This window comes from Protomyctophum parallelum (genome assembly GCF_964188405.1).
Source record: "Protomyctophum parallelum genome assembly, chromosome: 13".
NCBI lineage: Eukaryota > Metazoa > Chordata > Actinopteri > Myctophiformes > Myctophidae > Protomyctophum > Protomyctophum parallelum.
Genome location: NC_139708.1, coordinates 17,199,653 through 17,224,580, shown reverse-complemented (window position 1 = coordinate 17,224,580; position 24,928 = coordinate 17,199,653). Strand labels below are relative to the sequence as shown.

The following is a 24,928-nucleotide window of genomic DNA, read 5'->3' as shown; positions in this document are numbered from 1 at the left end:
CCATAAGCATGAACAGACTGACATGTTTGATATTTTTAGATCCATACTTTAATAACTTTAGATGTCGAATGACACAGTCAGTGTGATTAAAGTCAGACAGTCTGTGTGTGTGTGTGCGTGCGTGCATGTGTAGTGTACTGAGCTAACCTTGAAAACCACAGGCCACGGCACCAAATTCTTTATGCACACTGCCATTAGGGTACAATTGTATTTGCACATTTATGCTTACCATCTAATTTTAAAATGTAAGACAATGGGGCTCTGATTGGGATGAACCCCTGCCCAAATGTGTAGTTTTAGATTTAGTTGGAAGAGCCACATCTACAGGATTCTTTTTTTTTTTTTTTTATCTCATGAAATGGTAAAGCTACAATCCTGGACGTAACTTAATGATTCAAACATATTAAACAATCTGTATCAGGTAGAGTACATTTGTAGTGGTTGCAGGTCTGTCTCCCTACTAGACATTTTGACGACATAAAACTCACAGATTGTAGCAGTAAAGAAATAAAATGTCAAACATCACTTTCTAAATACTTATGGAGTTCAATATGAATACAATCATCCTGCCTCGTTTGCTCTCAATAAAAACGTTTTCCCTCAATTCTCAAAAGCTTACTGACCTTTCAGCAAACCTGCAGTTCCCTTAAAACACCTCCACTGTCACCTTCTATCTCACTGCTCCTCCAGGCCCTCCGTTGTTGTTACTCAACTGTCTGTAGAACCACTTCCCTTGTTCTTGTTGCGACTGAGGGGGAATGTGGACTTGCTCTGCGGTTGAGTCATTTTGCTAGCCAGGTAGACGAAGGGCTCAATGAGTGTGCGCCGGTCCACCACAGATACTTCCCACAAGCGAACCTTCTCAGTTTTAGCCCAGTTCTGGGCCATGTTTGAGTCGACCCGACGATCCTCTTGCTTGTCCAGTTTATTACCCAGCACCACGATGGTCACCTGGGAACAAATATGTTGCCACACATTTTACAGTTTCTTATGGGCATAGTGTTGAAATGGGTTCAATTCTCCTTTAAGCCCATGAGCTTTGTTGTACGATCATTTTTACGATTACGAAAAGAGTCAACAAGATGGAGTCAACAAGATGGAACATTGTTAAATAAAAGTAATACTTTCAAGCTGTTAATTTTGGGATATAGGCAAACAATCAATAATGGTGCATGCTTAGTTTTTGGTATAAAGAGGCATTGCTGTATTAAATTATTATAATTTTTGAGGGGCGCTAGCCCCTCCTATATACAGGTTTAATGTTTGTTTTAAAAACACCATTGACAATGAAGGGAAGATTTACGTCATATTGTCCCTCATTACATCATATTGTCTCTTTATTGTTAATGGCATTTAATGTTTGTGTTGACATTGTTTGTTTCACATCACCATTACATCACTAGCACCCGTCACTTCACATAGGTGTGATTTTTAATACAGAATGAGATCATATCGACATCGGTTATCGGCCATTACAGCAATTCATTATATAGGATATCGATATCGGCCAAAATGTCTCATCTGTACATGCCTAATTTTGATGTATTGTGACTATGAGCATGTAGAATACAGTATATCTGCTATTTTAGAAATGACTCTGGATTGAACTATGAATGCGTTCTTCCCATTCTAGAGTGAGTACCAGAAAGAGAATATTGCCCCAGTGACATTCTTTGCTCACTCAAGAGGCACCAAACAGACAAAACAAATTCACATACTATGTTATACTCCACTCTACGAGTAAACTGATTCTGTGTCAAATCATTTATCCTGTTCTGTTCCGTGCCTCTATATTTCAGAGACAAGTCTAGAGCGAGAGAGACAGAACGAGCTCTGACTCACAAGCTGTTATAATCCATGAGATGAGTCAATAGATATTCACAGTTACAACAATATGTTTGAACATATTGAACACTTTATCCCTTGTGGACCTCCTAATTCAGTTTAACAACACTACAAAGTGGGATGGTCCTCACCTCTTTCTTGTCCCTCTGGCGGTCAATGTCCTTCTTGAGTGACTCCATTCGCTTGAAGGACTCTTTACTATCGATGCTATAGACAAGCACAAAGCCATCTGCAAAAGAGTAGTAATGTCGAGGAAACTCCATCCCGTCCCTGAGCCCTCGGGTGTCGTAGAAACGCACCTGCTCCCTTGTGCCACGATCGGTTTCTATAGAGCCAATGTATATGTCCTCCAGGGTCTCCATGGGCTCAGAGCCTAACAGATGACACACATTACAGGTAACAAGCACATCATCATGATGATCACACTGACAGATAATCAAAATACTGTGACCCAGTTGATACAATCATATACAATGTTATGGCAAGGCTCTGTAGGAGGCTAGCCGGAGTGCTGTGTGTGTGTATGTCCAGAGCTAATCTTGCTAACCACTGGAATGATCAGCACCGAGTTCCTTGTGTGCAATCTCAATTCCCCACTGAGAGGTTAAATAATATTGTCAAACGACCAGAAACTACCCAAACATATTATTCACGCATTCGCTCATCACGGTATTGTCACTTCTTAAAGGGCCACTTCACCCCTTTTGCAAGAAACACGTTCCTGGGGTTTTTGTGTGGTTAATTTGTGTTTTTAGATATTTTAGTATTTCAAAGTGTCTGTGATGTCATGGACACTGGTCTCACTGCTGGATTGACCATAATGCTTTGCTGCACTCAACCCACTTTGTGGAGAGGGAGAGGGCTGTCTTACTGAGACAACATGTAGTCCAGGAAGGAAGTGAGACCAGTGTCCATGACATAACTGGCACTAAAATATCTAAACACATTACACACCGCAGGAAAGTGTTTCTTGTCTCCCAATATGATACGGTTGCAAAAGGGGTGAAGTGGCCCTTTAAGCTGAGCCATATGAACATAAAACTGTTCCATTTCCATGTCTGTTTACCATCTTCTGCACTTGATCATAACTGACCTCAATCAATAATACAAATGGATGGATGGTATGAGCATGTCTGGTGTGCAGACAGTACAGTTATAGATTATTCATGCCAGAACCATTAAGCCTGTGTTATACATAGTTGCACACCGACGATCTACAAGCTCACGACACATGGCAGCACAACATATTGTGAGTTTGTAGAACTACTATTCTTTAAAAAAAAAAAAATCTATTTGGAGAATGTAAAGTATACATGATTAAACATTCGACAATTAAATCAATATTTCTATAAATTAAAATTAATAGAAATAGATTTTTCTACAATTGTTACAAAACAATTTGAGCATAAACAAGAAGTTGAAGGAGCAAATTAATAATTAATAAGATAAGATAATGATGTACCGTACCTGTACCGTGCATGTTGAACACATCATGTATATTTTACACAATAATTATATTATATATAATGTACCAGTGTACATCAAATATATATATTTTTGGACAAAATAGCCAATTTTACATCGAGGTGCCCAGAGCCCACCTATCCTGAATCCATGTGCAGTACACTTTAGAAATATTCATCATTCTGTGCTACATAGAATATGTATGCCACACAACTTACCTGCAACATGATTGGCATACAGTAGTTGTTCCAATACGGCTGTTTTGCCAACAGCAGACAGGCCACAAACAACCACTTTACAACTTTTCCCCATGATTACGATTCTTGCTTTCTGTCAGGAAACCTGTAAAACATTTAGTAACGTTTACGCAAAGAAATCACTCGTGCAAACGGTGCAATGCAATGCAATTAAACAACAGGGACTGTACTTATACTATCTTTAGTTTCGGCTAGTTCTGTTATCTTAATCGTAACAATCAAAAAAATTGCTTATTTGCTTATTCGAACTACACGTCATGCAGGCAGGCTAGTCAAAGCAGCAGGCCAGCAGCTGACAGCGTTAGCTTTAGCTTCCATAGAAACACGATATCTCAACGATCATTCTCTGAACAATCAATTGAACAATCAACGGGAATCAAACAATTAGAACACCTTGCACGCGCAGATAACCACTATAACGTTGTCGATTACTCGCTACATGAACGTTTTAAAATCGTGGAAAAGTAGCTCAAACGCTTTAGCATCTCACCTGACTGTGAGTTGAATTGTGAGTTACTTCCTGTTTACATAAAAGAGATTACCAGTGTTGCCAGGTTTGCGAGAGAAACAAGCAACCAGAAAATGAGCGGGGGTGACGTGGGTTTGTTTTGGGCTGTCTGTTGTTTAATTGGAGCTTGTATATCGTGTATATCCACGGATATCCCAAAGCCGTGTATATCCACAGCCGTTCTCTCTAGAGAGAGAGAGAGAGAGAGAGACTGTACCTGTACTATATTTTCACCTGTATTTTGAGATTTTTCCTGTACTTTTAAACAGAGAGAGAGAGGGGGGGGGGGGGGGGGGGGGTAAAGTGTCTAGTTATAGTGAGAGTTGAGGGGGCCCAAGGGGGTCATCAGCCTTAAGGAATTGATTGATTGATTGATTGATTGATAACAGTTTGCAAGGACAAGCACAGGGAAGTACAGTACAAGTAGTACAAGTACTACTTTGTACTACTAGTACTTCGCAGAGGAAAATATGTTTAAAAAAAAGTGTTATGCAAATATTATGCACATTTATAATAATTATTAAAATAATAATAATAAATTAATAATTTACATATAGGGGGATACCTTTCACAATAATAAATAAAACATGTTCTAGACATTCTAATGATCACAAAATATATGTATATTACAGGCATTTTACTTACTTTTTTCACAGTTAAAGGTTAAAGGTCAAAGGTTAGAGTCCAGAGAATTTGAAGTCGTTTGAATTTCTATATGCAAATATATTATATGTTTTTGATAAAATATAAATGTTGCCCAAAAGCATCGTTGGGGCCTGCAGGGTTGGGTAATCAAAAAAGTAAACCAAAGAACAAGATTTCTGGGCAGAATTTCCTCGTTTGTCAACAAAGGTGCTCTCAAGACTCTAGCGGGAGCCCTAATTCAGCCCTACTTTGACTATGCTTGCACCTCTTGGTTCTCAAACATCTCTATGACAGTTGACACTAAAGACCAAGCTACAAACCTCCCAAAACAAACTAATTCGACTACTCCTCGGTCTGGAGCCTATGACCCATCTTTTTGCAACCCATTTTGATAGTCTAGGGGTGGCTCCGGGTAGAAAACAGAGTTAAGCAATTGAAATTGGGACTGACATTTAAAAATGTAAATGCCCTCTATGCCCGCAGACCTACAGCACTGCCACCCAAGTGTGTAATGCCCTGACTCCCTCCCTCAAAAAATGCAAATACCTGGTGTCCTTTAAAACAGGCCTGAAAATACATCTTTCAGCATGCCAAAGGGAGAGGAAATGATTATCCCCCCTTAGTCCTAGTGCCTACCCTCACCTCCTTATAACCCCTTCTTTGTTCCCCAACCTGTACATATTTATGTTATTTATACCTTTTCTGATGATTGGAAATGATTTTTCCATGTCATGATTATGAATTGATTGAATATGAGGTACAGTCAATGAGTTTGACCCGTACTGATTACATTTCTGTTTGAAGTGTACGCTGTACTGATTACATTTCTGCCAATAAAGTATTCAATCAATCAATCAATCAAAGAAAAGAGAAGGCCAAAGTAGCTTACAATAAGCGGACATGGCAATACCGAACATTACGTAACCGCTGCGGACGTTCAGGGGGCGTGGTCTTACGCCTGTGTGACAATTGTGGCCCCGCCCACCTCCTCTGTATCATCGGCAAAATGGCGACGGAGGACTGTGATGATCTGATCATGGACCCAGACATGGAGATCCTCCTCAGTGACGAGGAGCTGGAGAGGTAGGAGGAAGAGCAACAAGTTGCATCCTATATCAAGGTCGGTCAGACGAAGCCCTGACACCGACCGCCCGTTGTTGTCATCGCGTCTAAAGGGTCCTGTCAGGGTGAATGTTCTTGTCGCACAAAGAGCACAAACTGTTAGCTTCTCTTTAGCAACCCATTGCGCTATCCGTCGAGCCCCCCTGTCCCCTCCACTTTGCTGCTGTGTGACAGTGTCCTGCTGGAAGGAGCGGTCGTATAGCCCCTTTTTCGGGACCCCTGGTTACCTTTTCTGGGATCCCTGGTTACCTTTTCTGTACGAAAAGGTAGCCCAGGGTCCCAAATTCAGTAACCATGGGTCCCGAAAGGTGCTAATGTATGTTACTGTGACTGTCCTGCTGGAAGGAGCAGACGGTGTGCTTCTGCCTGCCAGCCGCAACAACCTGCCACGGGTTACTTATAGTTTGCAATTAATTGTTGTTCGGCTGTTGCGTTTGTTTTAAATAATTATAATAATTCAGCTAGTTTATACAGTTTATGTGCGACTGCTTAAATGTAAACAACCATGGGACGTACAGTCATACATTTGTGCTAAAAATGGGTCCTTTGTATTCAATTCATCAACATAGCATACAAAATTAATACTGATATAATATCATCACCAGAAATAAAACAGTAGAAAAACTACGGGCTGGGGGGGGGGGGGGGGGGGGGGGTGAATGCCATTACCTTTCTAATGGAGAAGCGAGATTTACCTCTCCATTTAGCCTCCTAAAAGAAGATGGATTTCCAGGCCTGTTTTGAAGGAAGCCAGTCAGTGGTCATCATCATGAGGTGAAACAGGCTTCCAAGAAAAGCAGTTTCCCACATGATAGTGTCACATGTTCCTCTCTCCCCCTCCCTTTCTCCTTTTTTGACTGGCATAATATACCCCACGTGTTCTTGGTTGGGAACCTACCCTCCTCATCTGGGCTGCTGGTTTGGCTCCTGGCTGGGCTATGTTTAGCTGCATGGTAGATTGGTTTCATACTGCTTAAGAACTAGAAGACCCCCCTCCACATAATACTATATCTTTTCGGTTTCCTAAATACATGCATGCTCATTGCTGGTGGTGTTTGTTTGTGCAATATAACACCAAGGAGCCATGTTTTACCAGTGTCTGTGTTACATGATTGTAAATCTGGAGCAACACACAATTACACTTTATATAACACTTTGTATGCATATTTGACACATCATGACATGGCTGTCCCTGGTCAGCAGGGTGTCATTGTCAACGTACAATTGTAACATGGTTATTACTACTTATAGAGCGTCGCAGTCCCGCCCCCTTTCATGACGACGCCAGGCCCAGGAAATAATTCCTAATGCATTTATCCCATAGACATTTCACCTTTTATAAGCGTCGTACAAAGCCAACTCGAGTTGTGACAAATCATGACAACAAACACAATATTTTGGACCAAACTAATAATTACAAAGAATAAAAACAACAAAAAAAGTGTTGTAACCTGCCGTTTTTTTCTTCTTTCTAATTCTTTGTTTGGCCCAAAACATTGTGTTTATTGTCATGTGTCACAACTCGAGTTGGCTTTGACCACAGCGTAAACGTCTTTAAATAAATACTTTTTAAACAGTCTATGAAGAAAATGAACAGGGAATTATTTTCCGGGTCTCTCGAGGGGGTGGGACTGCGACGCTCTATAGAACTTGCTGCCCTATACGCCAGCTGGCGTGATGGGGAAAAGTAACTAGTTATTAAAGAACACTATCACATTAGAACAATGTAAATCATGAAATGTTTGAATTTGTTATTGATTTTATAACTATAACTCAACATTGAACAGAGATATATGTATATGTATAAATGTTGAGTAATTATAAAATAAATATTTTGTGATTTAGGTGCAACTATGTTGTTTATGACAAGACATAAGACATACTTACCGTAGTATCCAACTATCCATTGTACATTTCCCCATGAGAACAGGCTCCCCTGTGTGTCAGTGTAACAACTGTGTTCTTCTTTATGGATAGCATAAACTCCAGAACTGTCCAGTTCTGCTCAAATCTATTTAGACTTAATTCACTAATTTGTATTTCTCTACTCCCCTTTTATTCAGGGAAGCAGAGGGCTTCAAAGAAGAAGGCAATGTCTATTATGTCAAGAAGAATTACTCTGAAGCATTCGATTACTATACCAAGGCCATAGGTAATGTTTTCATTTGTTTTAAATTAATCATCCCATGATTGATGTTAGTTACAATTAGTGGGTGTTTAAGTTGTTGATTTTCCTTACAGACATGAGCCCCAAGAATGCAAGCTACTATGGAAACCGCGCAGCCACCCTAATGATGCTGTATCGGTACAGAGAGGCTCTGGAGGACTCCCAGCAAGCAGTGCGGTTAGACGAGACTTTCGTGAAGGTAGGTTGTGGAATCTTTTTGTTTTATGTGGACAAGCCCACCAGTTCATTAATTATGCCTGGTTTGCCTGGTGGATGGTGATGGGTGGTGATCCACCTAAACTGAAGCCGCACCCACAGCTGTTGTTGTATGATAAATGCAGAGGGGTTAGGGGACATTGGCACATTTGACTGTCAAGGTTTCAGCCTCCAGGAAGAAACCCTAAATGTAAAGGGAAGACATCATTGCACATAATAACAACCACACCAAGGGGTCTAATTAAGTACTGTCACCTCATAACAGTATGTATAAAATACACATAGGTTGGTCTTGGCGCCTGTTCAGTGGGGTGTTGAACTAGGAGGAACAGCATTTACCTCATTGTTTATCATGTCCTCTCGGGGAAAGTCAGGTGAAAAGACGTGGTGTGGGTGTGTAAACATTAATAATAGGAATACAATGAATGAATTAATGATTTTATTTAAGTGTCATGACACCTTGTGGCCCATCACTCATGGGATTATATGACACCTTTTCACACAGTTACAATTAATCACAATATACACTTCTTTATATATGATAACGCTATGGTGACTATGGACTAGCAACAGTGATTCTACATGCGCAGAGAGCTGTTGGAGGGTGCATTTGTCATCCCTTTCCCGAAGCTGAAATCTGCAGTTTCAGTGCTGTTTTCAAAATGATCTATTATGTTACATGATATTCCGTTCAAGTCAATGGTGGAGCTGTGCTGTTTGCCAGACCTAGAGACCTGCAGAGTGGTGGAGGCTGAGCTTAGTGTACAGTCAATTGACTAGTACTGTACTGCTAAATAAATGCATACTCTAAATGCGAAAAAGAGAAAAAAAAACAACAGCCGGTACATTTTGAATGTGTAAGGCCTAGTGGGATATGGGGTATTTGGGTCATTAAAACACATTGGCTGCCATTGCAGTCCCGAGGTCCAAGGACCGCCCGCCCCTGGCAGTATTGAAAAGCGACGTACACCCCTGGGACAACCCAGGGACTTAGCATGTGGAGCGACAACTGCGGCGGGCACCAGGTGCACGGGCCGGAAGTAATTAACGCATATACAAGGCAATGGCATTAAAGATTCAGGATCTATATATATCCGCTATATCTATAGAGCTACCATGATATACAGTGTATACATACAGTACGTGACCTGTGTGTGTATCATTTGTGTGTGTAACTTTTTGTTATTCATGTCCTCACTGTATTGCATTACTGCATTTTTTTAATGTTTATGCCTTGCCTTTCTTTTCTTTTTTTCTCCATTGCTCTGTAAAGCACTTTGAGCTGCATTTCATGTCATGAAAGGTGCTATACAAATAAAGTTTTATTATTATTATATTCATTTTATATATACACACACACACACACACCCACACCTGCTTTCATTGAAACATATATACTGTATAATAATAATTTATTTTCTGGGGAAATAACATTCCCCTAGGGTCATTTACGAGAGGGTAAGTGCCACCAGACCCTCGGCAATGCAATGGCTGCCAGCCGCTGTTTCCAGAGGGTTCTGGAGATGGAGCCAGACAACAGCCAGGCCCAGCAGGAGGTGAGTCAGCCGCAGCGGAGTAGTATCTCTGCCTTGGACAGATGGCAGCAAACAGAGTGCAAGAGTCTGCTCCTGCAATTTAGAGATGATCTGAGGTCACAGTTAATTTGTGGTGAAAGACGGTTTCAAGTTGTAAAAAGGAACCAATCATGGGTTCATGTGCTGCCACACCACAATGGAGACTACGGGTTTCAACCCTCCGGTGCGCTCGACTTCCATGCAAGCTCAATTGGCCGTGCTCATGGGAAGAAAGCTGGGCGGGAAGGTCAGTCCTTGTTGCTGCATTAGCGACTCCTATATGTTGGTCAAGGGCACCTGTCATCAGGGAGGTTGAGCTGTAACAGATAGGGCGTACTCTGCATACTCTGCATGCGCTATGTCCTCTCAGTGAAGCTCCTCACTGGCAGTTGAAATACCATCACTGTAGTGTAGTCTCCACCTATCTCCATTCTGCACCAATGGTCTGGATACACCTACATTCATTGCATGTGATTGGATGGCCAGTGAAAGTGACTGGTGTGTGACAATGCCACGCCCACTGTTTCTTTTAGAACACTCATTTACCTCATAACCTCAGCACCTGCTTCAAGGTCCTGCCCTCGGGTAGGAGATACGCTGCATCTAAATTCAAGAAGGCAAAGGGCAGTGCCAGTTTCATCCCCTCTGCCATTAGGGTCCTTAACAAACACAAACCCCCCAATACCTGATTCATCTCACCTGGACTTGCTTGCCAGTGCCCCCAGAGCGCACACACAAAGGCAGATGAACTGGACTGAGCGATGATAATGGACATACACGCATGCACACACACACACAAACACATTATGTGTGTTTCATGGTGTGGAGAGAGACTTTGCTTTCTTTTAAATAGCTTTTAAAATGTAGAATCATTTTACTAGTACTTTGCTGGGTGTTTTATTGTATTTGTATATTTATGTATTGTCCTGAATGTATGCTAATTTACCGCCGCTACCACACCGACTGAATGCCTCTGCCCTGTTTAGGAAATCCCCTGTCCTTTGCATTGGTTCTGCAATTTCTAAAAATTGTTACCACCCACCTCTATCCCACACAGAATTAGAACCTCACCAGACTTATCAGTAGGCAGAGATCTCTGAAAGTCTGGCTACGCGAGACTACCAACCAGTAAGGGTCACCAGTGACAACAAGACTACAAGTGTGGGTAATTTGGTTATTGGCATAATTACGGAACTGCCAAGCAAGCAAAGACTAGTCATGACATACACATTGTCGAGGAGGGGTAAAAGTTACCTTGTTTAAAAAACATTTTATTGGCCTTCATGGTTTCCAGTACATGAAGTGGTTATCACTAACATCTGTAAACCACATCTTTTCAGAGGACGGATAACGGAACAATCAATAATTATTAGTAATTATTTGGGGTGCCCACTGCTCAGTCTGCCCACTGGACTGGTTGCTCCAGTTACCTAGAAAGAGTGCATGCCACATAAATGATTGATTACCGGTATTATGTTTTTAACGGGAGTGTACCTATGTTCCCCAGGTTCTATGTTCCCCACCATGCGAAAAAGGTTCTTTGTTCCCCACTAAAACTAAACCTAACCAGAAACCTAACCTAGTAATCTTAGTAATTCTAGTAAGTAAGTATTTTAGCAACTTAGTCTTTTTAGTGTTAGTTTTAGTAGCAAATTATGATTTAAGCTCAGTCTTTGAACAATCCATTGTTCAAATATCTAGTCTTAGCCAACTAAAAATGAACACTGGCATAAAATAAACTAAAACATAATTGCTCAGACTCTCAACAAAGATGGCAAAAACAAACATTCTTTGTTCTGTACTTATACATAGAATTGTATAGTACAAAACACTGAACCAGAAACCTAACGCTAACCCTAAACCCTAAGGTAAATGGGAAACATAGAAGCTGGGGAACATAGGGATGACCCCTTTTTAACCATGTAGCACTCTGGGATTCCCTGTGAATGAAAAGTGCAATACAAATAAAATTCATTATTATTATTATTATTATTATTAAATGAGGCCACAGACCCCCCCCGCAGGTGGCCCAGGCTCAAATCCAGCCCGACATCCAGCTCTTTGGTGCATGTCATCCCCCTCTCTCTCCTCCACCTGTCTTGTTTCTTTGTCAGACAGTATCATAAATAAAATAGACAAAAAAAGAAAAGCAGTTATATAGCGCCTTTATCCATTATGCGCTTTACAATGATTGTGCATTATATTCACCCATTCTCACACACCATGCAAGGCACCAACCTGCTCATCAGGAGCAATTAGGGGTTCAGCATCGACACTAACTCTGGGGGAGCCTACTCCCTGAGCCACTGCTGCCCAAGTTTAGTTCTAGTTTTACTTCAAACTAAATAATCCATGACAGCAGATAAGGGACTCTTGTAAGCATAACATTGTAAGCGTGACTTAACCACAAGCAAACGCATCACTTGCATGTTCAGATATGTGTGCACCACCTAACTGTATACCTGTGTACTAGCACAGTTCTTCTTTCAACCACTATAACACAGGTACACATTCCTGCGCTGTTCCTGTATTTGTCCATAGTTTCATAAAGTGTAATTTATCTACTCCATCATGCAGGGGTGTCACTTCTCAAGAAAAACAACGTAGTCAGGAAGCAAAAAACATGGCACCATAAAACAATAATTGACTGGTGAAATGAAAGGTCTTTTACATTGTCACTGAATCCTCAAAATTCTCTTCTCAGGTAAAGAATGCTGAATCCATCCTAGAGTTTGAGAAAATGGCGGAGATAGGATTTGAAAAGCGTGACTTTAGAATGGTATGCTATTGGTTTGGTTGAACACATATCTAAGTAAGTTGCATCTGTGGAATATCACTATTCTCTGTTCCTGGTGTTCAGTTGTGACTGTGTTTCTGTGCGATCACAGGTTGTCTTCTGCATGGACCGTGCCTTGGAGACTGCTTCAGCCTGTCACAGGTTCAAGGTGCTGAAAGCAGAGTGCCTAGCCTTGCTGGGGCGTTATCCTGAGGCCCAGACCGTAGCCAGGTATTTAATTAAGTAATGGATTGCCATGTCAATTGGAGATGCTAGGAATGTGTCTCTGTGTAGTTGGGGTACAGGGAATCGTCACCAATTGTGTCTATAATTTTAAATGTCATCCGTCATCCATGCCACTCTAAACATTATTTTCTAAACGATTGGCAATTGATCCATGAATGTTTTGTAGTTGTGGTTGATTACCACCATTACATTTATATAGATTTTATCCAAAGTCATTAAAATGCTTCCACCCTTACTGAATAAATGAATGAATGGAAAACATCAGAAGTCTCATCAGAAATTTCAAGTATACAGTGAGTAGTAGTCATAGACAACAATCTAAACATGATAGTCAAGACTACTCATAGAATTTGAAAACACTTAATTTTTACATTAACATGTTTGTTTTGTTCCCTATAAGTGATATTCTGCGAATGGATGCCACAAATGGGGATGCCCTGTATGTGCGTGGCCTTTGCCTGTACTATGAAGACTGCATCGACAAAGCTGTCCAGTTCTTTGTCCAGGCCCTGCGAATGACTCCCGACCACGAGAAGGCTCGGCTTGCATGCAGAGTGAGTCACTGCTTACTATGAGATGTACTATGAAGGTATGAGATACTATGAAATGCATGCAACAATGTTTCCTAGTTTTGCTTAATTGGCAAACTTACACACTCAAAAGTTGGGTTTTATTATGTTTCCATGTAGGGAAGCGGGCCTCAGATTTTAAATGTCTCATGAGTTTCTCTAATCCATTTTGTCTCGATGCTGCCTCACTGATAAGGTAGTGGATTTTAAGGCTGTGTCTTGTCCTTCCAGAATGCTAAAGCTCTTAGAGCCAAGAAGGAAGAAGGTAACAAGGCTTTCAAGGAGGGTAACTACGACTTGGCCTATGATCTGTACACTGAGGCTCTGACAATAGACCCCAACAATATTAAGACAAATGCCAAGCTGTTCTGTAATCGGGGTACCGTGGGGTCAAAGGTAAGCCAAAATAAAATGCATACATACTGTATATCCTTTTTCTTTTTCAACTGCTGTGAAAATGTACTGAAAGACCACCAAGTGTAATTTGAAAAGTGAATGCCTGTGTCATTATTTTTCTGATTCTATGCTTCTATAGGTCTAACTGTCATCCTGACTGTCTTTGCATATGCTACACACATCTACACACTGTGTCAGATATTCTATTTCAAATGGTAAAACAAAAAGAGGCACTCTGTTACAGTCAAGTAAAAAGCCTTTATTGAAACGGCATAAGCTTGGCAAACAGCATTAAAAAAAAGACCTACACGTTTTGCCTGTAAAAGCCTTTGTCGGGGTCCCATTCTATTTCAAATGTTTACAAAGCCAGCCAGAGAGCCCACTCTGGCCCTGTTACCTTAAGTATGTCCTTTAGCTGAGTTGTCTTCACCAATTGAACATCACATTCCTTTATATAACCAAACAGAACTAGGTCACTATCTCCACTCCCTCTCTTTTGTCCTTGAATGACCACTCTTCCTCTTTTTTCATCTTTGAAAGCTGAAAAAACTAGATCAGGCCATCGAAGACTGCACAAAGGCAATCAAACTGGACGAGACCTATATCAAGGCCTACTTACGGAGAGCGCAATGGTATGTCCAAGATCACTCTGCAATCAATGTTTGTTTTGTTTAGATTTCCAACAGAGTCAGTGTGTTGGCTGTACCTTGTTTAAGTTGTTTCTGTGTTATGATTCAAACAATACTAATAAGTGAAGTAACAATGAACTTGCATGTTATTTGTGTGCTTTTACAGCTACCTGGACACAGAACAGTATGAAGAAGCAGTCCGGGACTATGAAAAGGTTTATCAGACGGAGAAGACAAAAGGTGAGTCAGTCTTTTCCCTGTATGACACAGCTGCTCAGCTGTTTCTTTCCCTCACTCTGCTTCGTTAGCTCTGTATAACCTCCCACACCTAAATTTCATTGCCATTATTTAACATGGCCTAATGTCTGTGACACCTGCTGCCAGTTTAATTAAATTTGACTGCTCTTCTCGCTTTCTCAAATCCATAGAACACAAGCACCTCCTGAAAAATGCCCAGCTGGAGTTGAAGAAAAGCAAGCGGAAAGATTACTATAAGGTGCTCGGGGTGGACAAGCACGCTACGGAGGATGAGATCAAGAAGGCGTACCGCAAACGGGCCCTCATGCACCATCCAGGTCCATGACATGAACTATATTACACACACACAATGTATAATATCTACAGGTAGATGGCATGGCATGAACTGAGCGAGTTTCTCCCTTTTTTTGTAGACCGTCACAGCGGGGCCAGCACTGAGGTGCAGAAGGAAGAGGAGAAGAAGTTTAAGGAGGTGGGCGAAGCTTTCACTGTGCTTTCAGACCCAAAGAAAAAGTCCCGCTATGACAGCGGTCAGGATTTGGAGGAAGAGGGCGTGAACATGGGAGGTCAGTAGCTGGGGAACCGGAAGTCTATCTTAAACATAATTCATAGATTGTTGCGCAGTGCGTCAGTATTGCAGATCATTGTTCTAGTATAGTAATAATTCTATTACTGATAAGTTGCAGTTTTTTCAGTTGAGGAGGTAAACTAATTAACCAGTGTGGCACTTTCTGTAATTTGATGGTGTGTTGTGCCTTCAGCAGATTTTGATGCCAACAACATTTTCAAGGCATTCTTTGGTGGCCCTGGTGGTTTTAGTTTTGAAGGCAATCCATGTATGTATATAAAAAGCTGTTGGAAAACAGTACTTTTCTACATTTTATGACACTATTCAGATTTTGCAGTATATATTTCACATTATTAACTTATTTTTATGTTTTGTTTTTATTTCAGCATCAGGACCAGGAAATTTCTTCTTCCAGTTTGGTTAATTGGACAATATGAACCACCAAGACTCTATTCAAACAGTATCAAACCCTCAACCCAACCTTATTTATCATATCTGACTGTTTGCTAGTCAGATTCTTGTCTATGCCATTGACTGAATGCTATCCAATGACAACATGCAGCAAAAGAGGTAACACCAGTATAACACCAATACCGAGAAGGCCCATCCTCGAGTTGACAATGATGTTACTGGTTTTTGAAGTGGTTGAATCTCTAGAGTGAAGCAAACTTGAAAGTCAGTAATAGCAAGCAACACTGATTATGTAAAAATACATTGTTTCCCAAGTCATGCAACATTTTTTAATGGGTGTAATTGTGTAGCTCTAAATGCTTAGAGCTTTTGGGATCCATGCAGGAACAGGATATGACACCCCAAGGGGAATGTTTCAGAAGAAACAACTGAGCACTGTGCAAGCTATTATCCTTGACCTACTGTAGTGCAAAGGACGCATTCCCAGCAGGAAGTGATATTTTCCCCAGCGAAGACAATGACACCCAGTCAACCTAGCAATGTGAATTTTATCTGCTGAGGAACACATGACATGATCCCCCTTTTTTAAGTACTTGCAAAAAAATACAATTTGCTGCTATGGATGAATACTTAAAGCTGTCTCCTTGTTATAATCCAACAGGAACAGTTCAAGTAAAGCATTTCTTTGCGTTCACAACAGCTGGAGCCCAGACTTGCAGTATGCATAAAGCACAGCCTAAGCACAGTAGGAATATGACAATTGAAATGGCTGCACTGGCTGCTCCTGCTAGCACTGTCTCCTCCTTTTTTCTCCATTTACTTCCTCACCACCAAATTTATGTTTATTGCCATTCACCGGGTGCTGCATTGTACATTTTACTGGAATGTAAAGTGTTGATGACTTATGTTTTTATTTTATTTTTATGTATATTTATTGTAAATGTTCTGTCTGATAAAACCATCAGTGTAAGATAAGGATGCTGTTTTGTTTTTAAAGGGTCACCAATTATTAGCATCCCTCTGGCGCAAACTCAGGAAAAGTTGTTTCTGCTTGTTCTGTATCAAAATAATGATATGCTGTCTCAACCACTTAAACCCTACTGCCCCCATTTGGCTATGTTTGATGAAGAAATTTGATGTACACAACATTTGAGGTTGCCTAGTATAAAGGATAAAGCCCTGAGGGACACCTGTGAACACCTAGCCTCAATGTAGCCTGATAGCACGTCGCTGATTTGAGTCCTGATCCTGGCAGCCTCCCCATCTCTCGACAGTTTTTATGTAGAAGAATTTTGTTTTATTTTTTACCAGACTACAGGTCCTCCTCTGGCCTCTTGGGATGATTGTTGAAGGTCTCATTCAAATATTTGGGCTCAGTATTATTGAGGACTTCATGTGCAATCTCTTCTGTATAATGAGTTTGCGAGATTTTAGCTTGGTGCACTTGACAAAAATGAAAAGCGTCCTCATCTTTGCTCATAGTTTTTGCTCTCTGGGTGAAACAGTCCTCCTGTCACTATGGAAAGTTATTAGCCAATGTAAATAAAGTTTGCCTCATATGCGTTTCCCCTAAATTATTTTAGTGTAAATTTGACTACCAAATACATGTGAATAATTGCAATAACATGACGGCAGCTCTGCACTCTCTAATTCTGAAGAACTCTGGAATCCATTGGGGTCAGAGTTGTAATGTGGGTGGTAATGCTGTCCACAACTTTGTTGCGCCGCTGGAGGGCACTGTTTCTTGCTGTAGTATTTGTTAGGGTGGTTCCTAGGATACCAATCGACGGGATACAGGATAAAGTTGAAAGTAATTGAAAACAACAGGGATTTCAAATGGCCAAAATGTTTGACATGGGAGACCAAGGCCAAGCACCGAAGAGCACATTTCATACTTATATGGCTGAGGGAAATCAGTTATACCGAAAAGGGGAATATCTCAAGGCAATAGAAAGCTATTCCACGGTAAGTTAAATGTTGAACACGTTAAGATAGTTGTGAAAGCCAACTGGCGCTGCACAATAATAAAGTAAAAATGTTTACCAGTTGTCCTGATGCAAGTTGCTGCTCGGTTGATATGAAACGTATTCATTATTACTTTTTGTTGAAATGTTTAGGCATTGATTCTTCAGCCGGATGACAAGAACTGCCTCGTTGCCCGATCGAAATGCTATTTGAAGATGGGGGATTCTGAAAATGCATTAAGAGATGCCGAGGCCTCTCTTAAAGGGGACAAGAAGTTTTTCAAGGTGAAATGATTATTTTTTATTTTATGTCGAAAGTGAATTGATGCTGTGCAGGAAAACATGTCTGTTCTATGCCTCTTCTAGGGATTGTACTGTAAAGCAGAGGCACTGTACACCATGGGCGATTTCGAATTTGCACTGGTGTTTTACCACAGAGGACACAAACTGCGCCCAGAGCTGCAGGAGTTCAGACTTGGTATCCAGAAAGCACAAGAAGCTATTGAAAACTCTGTGGGCAGTAAGTCAGAAAAGTACTTTTTTGTATTATGTCATAGTCACATCATAGGGTATTTAATTTTATGTTCCTGCTCCAAGACCATCTCTTCAAATGTGTTTATCCTGATTCCTATAGGCCCTTCCTCTGTTAAACCAGAGGATGTGGAACATCTGTCAATCTTTGATAAGGATGAGGAGGTAAGCATTATTATTTACTTGTCTCCCACCATTTTCATTTTTGAGCCATGCCTTACCGCTGCATTAGGTAGCTCTGTGTGTGTGTGTGTGTGTGTGTGTGTGTGTGTGTGTGTGTGTGTGTGTGTGTGTGTGTGACCAGTGGCGTGCACAGACATGTAGAGGGGCAGGTGCTCAAGTGGAAAAAAGGGCACCTTGTGCAGCACATTTTGGGGCGGGAACCCATTTTGGTGCTTTAGCTATTGAAAAATAGCAGATCTACAAGCTTGCTTTTTTTTTTTTTTATCGAAGAACCACTGACATAGAAACATAGCTTTAGATTGTGGGGGCCTAAAATAATATAGTAGAAGCGTTTTTTATCAAGATTTGATCAATGTCACCGCATGGTCCACACACTACAAATTAAGAGCAAAATTGCCAAAAGGGCAGGGGGTGCTCTAGCACCCCCTAGTGTCTATCTGTGCACGCCACTGTGTGTGACAGTGTGAGCACGTACAGCTGCAACACCTATAGTGGCATAAGAGTACACTAGGCTAAGGCCCTCATTTATCTATCGAGTGTAAAATCTGCCACAGATTCGAGTGCAGGTTTCGTAGTACACCCACGTCGCCACGGCATTTATAAAGTGATCGCAAACAGCTGATCCTTCCTTAATTTCGTTCTGACGTTAATAAATGTCACGGTTGAAATCGATCTGGCACGCCCTATTAAATCTAGCCTCGCCCTCGTTTTTGCGACATGAACAACTGCAATACGTTTCCTGAAACCATGGTTACATGAAAAAATAGGTTTCTCCCGTGCCTTGCTGCCCGCCTCACCCCCCTCTCTCATACACACGCACAGCACGCACACGCAACTTGCAAGCCCAACTAACTGGTGTGTTGTTAAACAAATAAAGAACGAACACCTGCATGAATTAAATAAAGTTGTAGGCCTACCCTGTCTGTTTCCCTCTCACCTCGCTTGCCTTGCTGTCATGCACGCACACACCTACATGACACATTAAATATAGCTTTCTGTTTCTCCTCTCGCTTCGCTTCCCTTGCTGCCCGCCTCACCCCCCGCACGCACGCACGCACATATCGCTATTTGCAAGCAACTGTCTCTCTCTATCACAGTGGTCCGTCCGTGACCAACTGACCAAGTGACCATGCACGTTCGACAGTCTATTTAGATTGCCTCGCAGTCGTTAGTCACTGCAGTGGCCGGGCTGTCAACTGTCATTATATGAATGTGCAGCCAAAACCGTATATAGCCTCATGTGTGGCTGGTGGTGGGCTGGCTGGGTAATATACAGTACCTATATCTCCGATGCAGTTCCCACTTGCGCTGGCAGCCTGGCACGGTATGGCATTGAGCGACGCATCGGGTTTATTATATTGCACATATACCGTAACTCCAGAAAGACATCGGCCTGCTGTAGATTAGGCTACAGTAGGCTATACCACGTTGGGACTCTCCGCAGCTGCATTGCACTATGGCTACTTTCCAACGTCATGGAAATATTCCAGCACAGACAGCCCAAATCCTCGCATGTATGCGCTCATGCAAAACACTGTTTAAATGGCTTAAATCAAGCGCGATTTTAATTGTAAAGTTGGAAAGCTCCTACAAATTTCATATGACACAAAGACACATTCTTTTCCTTTTCTTTTTTTTAATTTACATGTAGCCCATATACATACAGTTTTATATTAACATTTTAGGAGTGAATACATATGTTTCGATGCCTTTGGCAGCCTCTCAGCTGGTCAGACAATGCTGCTCCGCTGTTCTAGGACAGAAAAACAGGTGAGGACAAAGCGTACGACAGCTGCCGAGCAGACGTGGGGTTTGAACGTTGTCACGTTCAATTTCAAGCTTTGCCGGAAATGTTAAATGCCGAAAATGTCGGTAATTTTGGCGTGCGCCCATATTTTGGCGTACGCACGGTTGATAAATGAGGGCGTAAGTGTTTTTTGACTGGGGCGTCATATTTTGACAGCAGGAATTGCCTGTCATAATTTTGACTAATAATATTGGGATGTATTAAGATGTTGATATTCATTCATCAGCCAAGGAGGTTATGTCTAACCTCCTTATAAAGACTGTCAGGAAATGACACTATTCTATTAACCTACCAATAAGGACCCAGGCCAAATGCCATTGCGCAGTAGCCTACACCAACAAGTCTATGCGTGGCATGTGAAACTATATCGTGCTGTATTTTGCTTTCCATTTCATGGTCATGTGAGGAGAGAGAGAGAGGGTGCAGAGAGAGAGAGAGGTGTGAATGGAATCATCGTGCGTGCGCATATATGGCACATATCTCTCTCATGTTTAGGTAATTGTCACGGAAGCCGTGGATATACACGGCTAGTTGGGATATCCGTGGATATACACGGATATACAAGTGTTGCGTCCACATGCAGCGTGTTGTGAGCTTGCAGATCGTCGGTGCCACAGCCACACTCACCATGAATCCAAGCAGAGGTCCTCACAAGTATAGGTAAACCACTGCCAGTGCTCAGCGCAATGGCCCATTGCAAAGAAATTGATATTTTACTTGTGCGATATTCAGATAATCTTCAACCGATTGTTGAAGTGGTATATATTCCGTGAAGTTTATATTTTCATTGGGTGTAGGCCTACAACTCATGTTTTTAATATGCCTTTATCAAATGATATAGAGAGATGGTAGGGTAGTGCCCAAACCCTGGCTTGCTAGGCCTACACTCTCAATGAGGTTAATTTCACTGATGTGTAGCCTACAGTAGAGCCCTGGTCCGTTCCTGGGGCTCTGGATGTTCCGGGGACCCCCACACGGACCCCCCAGGGGACCCCCACATGGTAATTGTGTCATTTCTCGCCGGAAACGGGCTGCCCCTCCGGGGTGTCTGGATATGTTCCGGGGACCCCCACATGGTAACTGTCATTTCTCGACCGGAGGCGGCTCGCCGGAACCGGGACGGCACCCTGAGCACCTTCCTGGGGGTCTGGATGTTCTGGGGACCCCCCGGGGACCCTGCACAGTACACACTACACAGTACAGTAACAATAACAAAAATGTATAGTTGCACCGCTCAGTTCACACAGGTGTGATTTTCCTGTGTAGCATAGTGATTGTGGATGAGATAGACTGGCCTGACTGACTACTAGTATTTTTTTATATTTTTTTAGATATTTTTTGCGGCTTGCGCCTTTTATTGGTTTTTGAAGGGACAGACAGTAGGCTGACAGGAAACGGGAGAGAGATGGGGGGATGACATGCAGTAAAGGCCGTGTCGGGCTCGGGAGTCGAACCCGCGGCACACTGCGACTGGATTACCAGTCGGGTGCCCAGACGGTTACGCCACCGCCTGGGCCTGACTACTAGTATTAATCACAACATTAACAACAGTTTCTAGGAATAGCCATAAAAGGGAATTTGCATGCTGTTTACTGCTTACCAGTGGTTGAAAGTAACTAAGTACTTTTACTTAAGTACTATACTTAAGTACAATTTTGAGTTAGGCCTATTATGTCAAAATTATGTAAATACTTTTACTTCTACTCCACTACATCTCAGAGGCAAATATTGTACTTTTACTCCACTACAATTATTTGAAAACTTTTTTTACTTTGGAGATTTTAATTTTGATTCGAAATCATACACCGCTATATACAATGCAATGCTCACAGTAGGCTACAACACATTGTGAGCTTGTAGATCTGCTATTTACAAAATACTTTTATACATTTTGAAAACATAATTAGTACTTTTACTTTTGGTACTTTAAGTACATATGTATGCCAATACTACTACTTGCAACGGAATATTTCTACATTGCAGTATTTATACTTTTACTTAAGTAAAACATTTAAGTACTTTTTCCACCACTGCTTGTAAGCACTAGTAGTGGCAACTTGGACAACTTTGTTATGACAGCTGTTGTTGATGGAAAGGAAAGAAATGCTCCTTATCCAGCTAGGTCAGAACTTCTTTGCCTTCTCAGGGAATAGAGCCAACAGTTATCTGGTCCATATAGTAATTTGTACACACTAGGCCACTCTATTTTCTGTGTAGTATTTGATTATATCATATCATTTTCACTCTTATTGATGTGGATTGTTTATTATTCCATGATAATTGACAGGTACATAAGGGGCAACCTGTGAGCATTGCCATTATTCAGCCCCTGAGGAAGGATGCAAGGCGGCAGAAACAGAAGACCATGAGTGAGAGGACAACCAAACAGTTGCTGGGAGAGATTTACAATGACAGGGAATATCTTGAAAAGCTACTGAAGGATGAATGTAAGTCATGTCTTTGTCTTTTATTTCTCAGCAGTGTCCACTTTGTTCTTTGTCTTTCACATATTATCAGAATGACTACACTACAAGTCAGATTAATTTCCTTTAAGTTTCTCTGCCTGCCATTGCTGTTCAACTGCAGCTGATTCCTAAACCTAGCACAACATACTGTACTACTGTATGTAATTCCACTTACTGTATGAGAGGCTATAATGCAAATTTTGCATCTTAAACTGTCCCACTAATGGTCTCCAGACTTGGTAAATGGTAAGATGCGTGGTGGGGAGAGAATACAGGAGGTCATTGTGAACTGCATCTCCTACCTTGACACGCGGACTGAGTTCTGGCACCAGCAGAAGCCTATGTATGCACGGGAAATGGAACGGAAGCTCATGCAACAGAAAAGGAACAAGAGTTGTCACAAGCCACCTTCTGACCCCACACGATTTGTACTCAACAGCCTTGAGGAGATTGATGCCGGTAAGATGGACTTCATGATGCAACCTCAGTATTTTCCCTTGTTTTGTAATGGTGGTTTTCAATCTGATGTATTTGTCCCCTTTAAGTATTGAGTGCTGGAAATGCAGAGGTCAGCCTCAAGAAAGCTCGAGATGTCATGAAAACCGTGCTGGGGTGGTCAGAGGAAGTGGTACCTAATAAGAAAGAGGTGCTGGGCAACCTACACAGTTGCATTGGGAATGCCCTCATTGATCTTGGGAATATGGACAAAGCACTAGAGAACCACCAGAAGGATCTGGAGCTGGCTACACAGTGGTGATTCAACATTCAAAATGATTTAATATTCCATTAAGTATAAGAGAGTCAGTATAAGAGAAAATGGTAAAATAAGCAATCATTTAATTTCATTCATGTGGAGACCATATAGGAGCACACACGGCATATTTGAAATCCCATTGGCTGTTCTACTCTATAACAGTTCACTTCTTCATTAATAGCAAACTTCCTGATGCAAAGTCACGTGCTCTGGACAACATTGGCAGAGTCTATGCCCGAATTGGAAAGTTCAGAGAAGCTATAGAAGTGTAAGTGAACAATGAAACAAATCATTTATTTGTCTAGGTGAATGATGTGCAGGTTTGGTAAACAGGAAAGATGTATGTTCAAGGCTAACATCGACTTTGCCTCTCCCCATATTTGTGTTTTAGCTGGGAAGAGAAGATTCCCTTGGCTTGTGGTGTTTTGGAGAAGACCTGGTTGTTCCATGAGATCGGTCGTTGTTTCCTGGAGCTGAAGCGCTACACAGAAGCCAGAGACTATGGCATCCGGTCCCTCGCTGCTGCTGATGAAATTGCAGATGAGAAGTGGCAGCTGAATGCCTGCGCCTTAGTGGCACAAGCAGAATGTAATTCAAAGCATAATAGAACAGGATGAATGTAATAGGTTGAAGTGTCATTCCTTTTAAACTTTAGCTTCTTCTGATCGGCTAATTGCCTTCTCTCTCATCACAGTGAAGCTGGGAAACTTCAAATCTAGTGTGTCAAATTTTGAAAAAGCCTTGTTCCATGCTAAGGTGCTACAAGATGACCTTGCCAAGGATGCCATTCAGAAGGTGACCTCTCATCACTTGTCTGTTCTGCTCTTGCGTGATGTCATTGTTCACTGACAATTATCCACCTGCAGTGCACCAAAATTGTTAATTTAAAAGAGTGTTAATTTAACGAACCTCTACAAATCAACCCTTAAATTAACATGCACGCATTAACACTGTGTGTCCTTTTTCAGGCCCTTCGCGAGGCAAGACAACATCAGCACAATAATACGAGTGGTGACACTTAAAGACCCGCAGGGGACAAATAAAAGTTGAACTATCAAAAGGAAACTTATAGTACTTTCAATGTTATTTGTACTACTGGTCTCTCTCTCTCTTTGATATTGGTCATAAATAATTCCATTATTATACAACACAGATGCATACGTTTGTGGTGAAAGATTTAGAAACCAACATAGCTATGAAAACATAAATATATAAGACATGTTCTGCATTAAATATTACTGCATACGCTGCATTAGCCCTGCAAATGTAATTTGTCATCTTTCTAAATTTTCAGGAATAGGCCTAATCATCTTGAATTTAATGTTTTGCATAAATGTATTTGCTTGCATGTACAGAGTTCTGCTATTAAAGAAGGGTACCCACATCTAAACAGGACACCTTAAAACCACTTAAACCTCATATGGGTAACCTCAGGGCTCAATACACTCTTCTTTTTACTGTTATTGTGGGGAAAGCTTTCACTGAAAGCTCTTTCTTTCACTGTATGATTTCCCTTTTTTCATAGAAGTGTATATTTGTACGTCTTTAAATGTTCTGATAAAAAGAAAATGGA

The 24,928-nt window shown here is 41.4% G+C and overlaps 3 protein-coding genes across 5 annotated transcripts; 2 read left to right on the top strand and 1 right to left on the bottom strand.

Annotated features, from left to right (window-relative positions):
* Positions 1-146: 146 nt before the first annotated feature.
* nkiras2 (NFKB inhibitor interacting Ras-like 2) lies at positions 147-5,697 on the bottom strand. 2 transcript variants are annotated; one of them, XM_083780246.1, is made up of 4 exons: positions 5,676-5,697; positions 3,528-3,651; positions 1,977-2,218; positions 147-951 (listed from the first exon to the last, which is right to left on the bottom strand). In XM_083780246.1, exons 2-4 carry the CDS (start codon positions 3,619-3,621, stop codon positions 709-711), a joined length of 579 nt encoding a protein of 192 aa, XP_083636372.1. In that variant the 5' UTR covers positions 3,622-3,651; positions 5,676-5,697; the 3' UTR covers positions 147-708. The 2 variants fall into 2 exon arrangements, with proteins under 2 accessions (XP_083636372.1, XP_083636371.1); XM_083780245.1 differs by lacking the exon at positions 5,676-5,697 and adding an exon at positions 4,057-4,083.
* A 24-nt stretch (positions 5,698-5,721) lies between these two features.
* On the top strand, positions 5,722-17,213 carry dnajc7 (DnaJ (Hsp40) homolog, subfamily C, member 7). Of its 2 annotated transcripts, none has more exons than XM_083780244.1 (14): positions 5,722-5,802; positions 7,905-7,993; positions 8,083-8,207; positions 9,667-9,780; positions 12,503-12,577; positions 12,687-12,805; positions 13,221-13,374; positions 13,621-13,785; positions 14,326-14,417; positions 14,581-14,654; positions 14,843-14,989; positions 15,086-15,238; positions 15,437-15,508; positions 15,627-17,213. In XM_083780244.1, the coding sequence occupies exons 1-14, from the start codon at positions 5,726-5,728 to the stop codon at positions 15,662-15,664; spliced, it is 1,494 nt and encodes a 497-aa protein (XP_083636370.1). In that variant the 5' UTR covers positions 5,722-5,725; the 3' UTR covers positions 15,665-17,213. The 2 variants fall into 2 exon arrangements, with proteins under 2 accessions (XP_083636370.1, XP_083636369.1); XM_083780243.1 differs by having other exon boundaries at positions 15,434-15,508.
* A 283-nt stretch (positions 17,214-17,496) lies between these two features.
* odad4 (outer dynein arm docking complex subunit 4) lies at positions 17,497-24,461 on the top strand (the record flags this gene model as incomplete). Its single annotated transcript, XM_083778980.1, has 11 exons — positions 17,497-17,616; positions 17,769-17,900; positions 17,982-18,135; positions 18,250-18,311; positions 22,424-22,583; positions 22,836-23,060; positions 23,147-23,354; positions 23,537-23,623; positions 23,747-23,943; positions 24,050-24,150; positions 24,324-24,461. 11 exons carry the CDS (start codon positions 17,497-17,499, stop codon positions 24,375-24,377), a joined length of 1,500 nt encoding a protein of 499 aa, XP_083635106.1. The 3' UTR covers positions 24,378-24,461.
* Positions 24,462-24,928: the final 467 nt, after the last annotated feature.

Excerpts from the sequence above, each read along its gene's own strand:
- nkiras2 (XM_083780246.1), bottom strand. The coding sequence starts at position 3,621 with ATGGGGAAAAGTTGTAAAGTGGTTGTTTGTGGCCTGTCTGCTGTTGGC. Across the intron at positions 2,219-3,527 it reads GTATGCCAATCATGTTGCAG|GCTCTGAGCCCATGGAGACC; the intron begins GTAAGTTGTGTG and ends GTCATCTGTTAG. Across the intron at positions 952-1,976 it reads GCCAGAGGGACAAGAAAGAG|GTGACCATCGTGGTGCTGGG; the intron begins GTGAGGACCATC and ends ATTTGTTCCCAG.
- dnajc7 (XM_083780243.1), top strand. The coding sequence starts at position 5,726 with ATGGCGACGGAGGACTGTGATGATCTGATCATGGACCCAGACATGGAG. Across the intron at positions 12,806-13,220 it reads GAGGCCCAGACCGTAGCCAG|TGATATTCTGCGAATGGATG; the intron begins GTATTTAATTAA and ends GTTCCCTATAAG. Across the intron at positions 14,655-14,842 it reads TCAGACGGAGAAGACAAAAG|AACACAAGCACCTCCTGAAA; the intron begins GTGAGTCAGTCT and ends TCAAATCCATAG.